General features: G+C 62.1%; 1 protein-coding gene across 1 annotated transcript; it reads right to left on the reverse strand.

Annotated features, from left to right (window-relative positions):
* Position 1: 1 nt before the first annotated feature.
* On the reverse strand, positions 2 to 1,204 carry LDBPK_271950 (branched-chain amino acid aminotransferase, putative; the record flags this gene model as incomplete). The annotated part of the gene is made up of 1 exon (XM_003861998.1): positions 2 to 1,204. A coding segment is annotated over one exon (1,203 nt), but the record flags the coding sequence as incomplete, so codon positions are not given.
* Between the last annotated feature and the right edge of the window lie 385 nt (positions 1,205 to 1,589).

Below are 1,589 nucleotides of genomic sequence, written 5' to 3' on the forward strand. Positions count from 1 at the left end.
AAGCCTCAACCTTCACTGACCACGGGCTCGGCGTCTTGCCGTACTGGATATCCATGATCTCGTTCAGGAACCGGCGCGCGTAGCTCGGCTCCGAGAGCGGCACGCTGTACTCCTTGCCGCGATACGCAATCATGCTCACGGAAGACACGATGGCAGCCGTGCCGCATCCGAAGCACTCCATCACGCGCCCCTCCTGCAGCGCCTCCGCCAGCTCAGACATGTAGTACGGGCGCTCCGACACCTCGAACTCGCCCCACGACCGTGCAAGCGCCAGGATCGAGTCGCGCGTCACGCCGGGCAGGATCGTCCCGTCCAGCGGCGCGGTGACCAGCTCTGTCTTGCCCTCCTTCGTCTTCCACAGCGTGCAGAAGTTCATGAATCCGGCCTCCTGCACCTCATCCTTGGAGCCGAGCCACAGCACCTGGTTGTAGCCGAGAGCCTGCGCCTCCTCCTGAACCAGCAGCGGCCCAGCGTAGTTGGCACCCAGCTTGCTGCCGCCAGTGCCACCGGGCCACGCGCGCTTGCGCTTATCCTCCGCAAGCAGCGTCACGGTCTTGATGGCCATCGCACCCGACTGGTCCTCCGGCGGCAGGTAGTACGGCCCCACGGGCGAAGCAATCACGAAGAGACGCACCGACCTCGAGGGAGCGGCGCCGAGGCTATCTGCGGTGCCGATAGCAGCCGGACGCAGGTACAGCGAGTAGCCGTGCTCCTTAGGCACGTAATCCTTCTCCGTCCTCACGAACTCCATGATCACCTTCAGCATCTCCGCCTCGTCAAAGTCCGGGAAGCACAGAGAGCGCATGCTGTGGCGCAGGCGCGCAACGTTCCGGTCAGGGCGGAACAGGCGCAGGCTCTGCTTCTCCAGCTTCTCACCCCTCGCAGCCCTCGTGATGTCGGCAATGTCCGCGTACACTTTCATTCCCTCGAAGCACTGTGTCGCGTAGTGCAGGCACGACGTCTGCGGCGGCAGCGAAAAGTTGGCGAAAGGTACGATCGCCGGCGCACCCCACCTGCCGTCGTTGAAGTCGATTATCACCATGTGCGGCGTAAAGAGGGTGCCAAAGGCGACGCCCTTCATCGGCGGCAGCGGCGGCGGATCGGCCACCAGCGTTTTAGTAAGCGCCGCAGCCGTGAAGGAGACGACGGGGGCCCTGCTGCCACGCGCAGCACTGGCCTGGTGCCAGCGTCGGCTCAGCAGCATGGCAAGAGACCTACGGGGCGCTGCCAGAGCAGAGGGGAGGAGACAGAGATGTGGGCAGTCGATGCTGGGAGCGCAGTGAAGTTTATGGGCGAGTGTGTATGTGTCTGTGCATGCGCTGTGATTCGTACTCGGGTTCACAACGTCTGAGGCGATACGGGGGGATATACTTAGAACGGATCTAACCATGCTGGGATGAGCACAGGAGAAGCGAGAGAGAGAGGTGTGGAAAGAGTGTTTTGCGTGCAGAGAAAGATGAAGACAGGAAATAAAAGAAAAGAAAGGAGATTCACATGGAAAAGTGCGGGTTCGGGAGGGAGGGGAAGGGGGTGGGCAAAGGCGCGGCATGCCTGTGTGACGCCATGTATGTGGCGCTTCGTTACAACAG

This window comes from Leishmania donovani, chromosome 27 (assembly GCF_000227135.1).
Source record: "Leishmania donovani BPK282A1 complete genome, chromosome 27".
Lineage (NCBI taxonomy): Eukaryota > Euglenozoa > Kinetoplastea > Trypanosomatida > Trypanosomatidae > Leishmania > Leishmania donovani.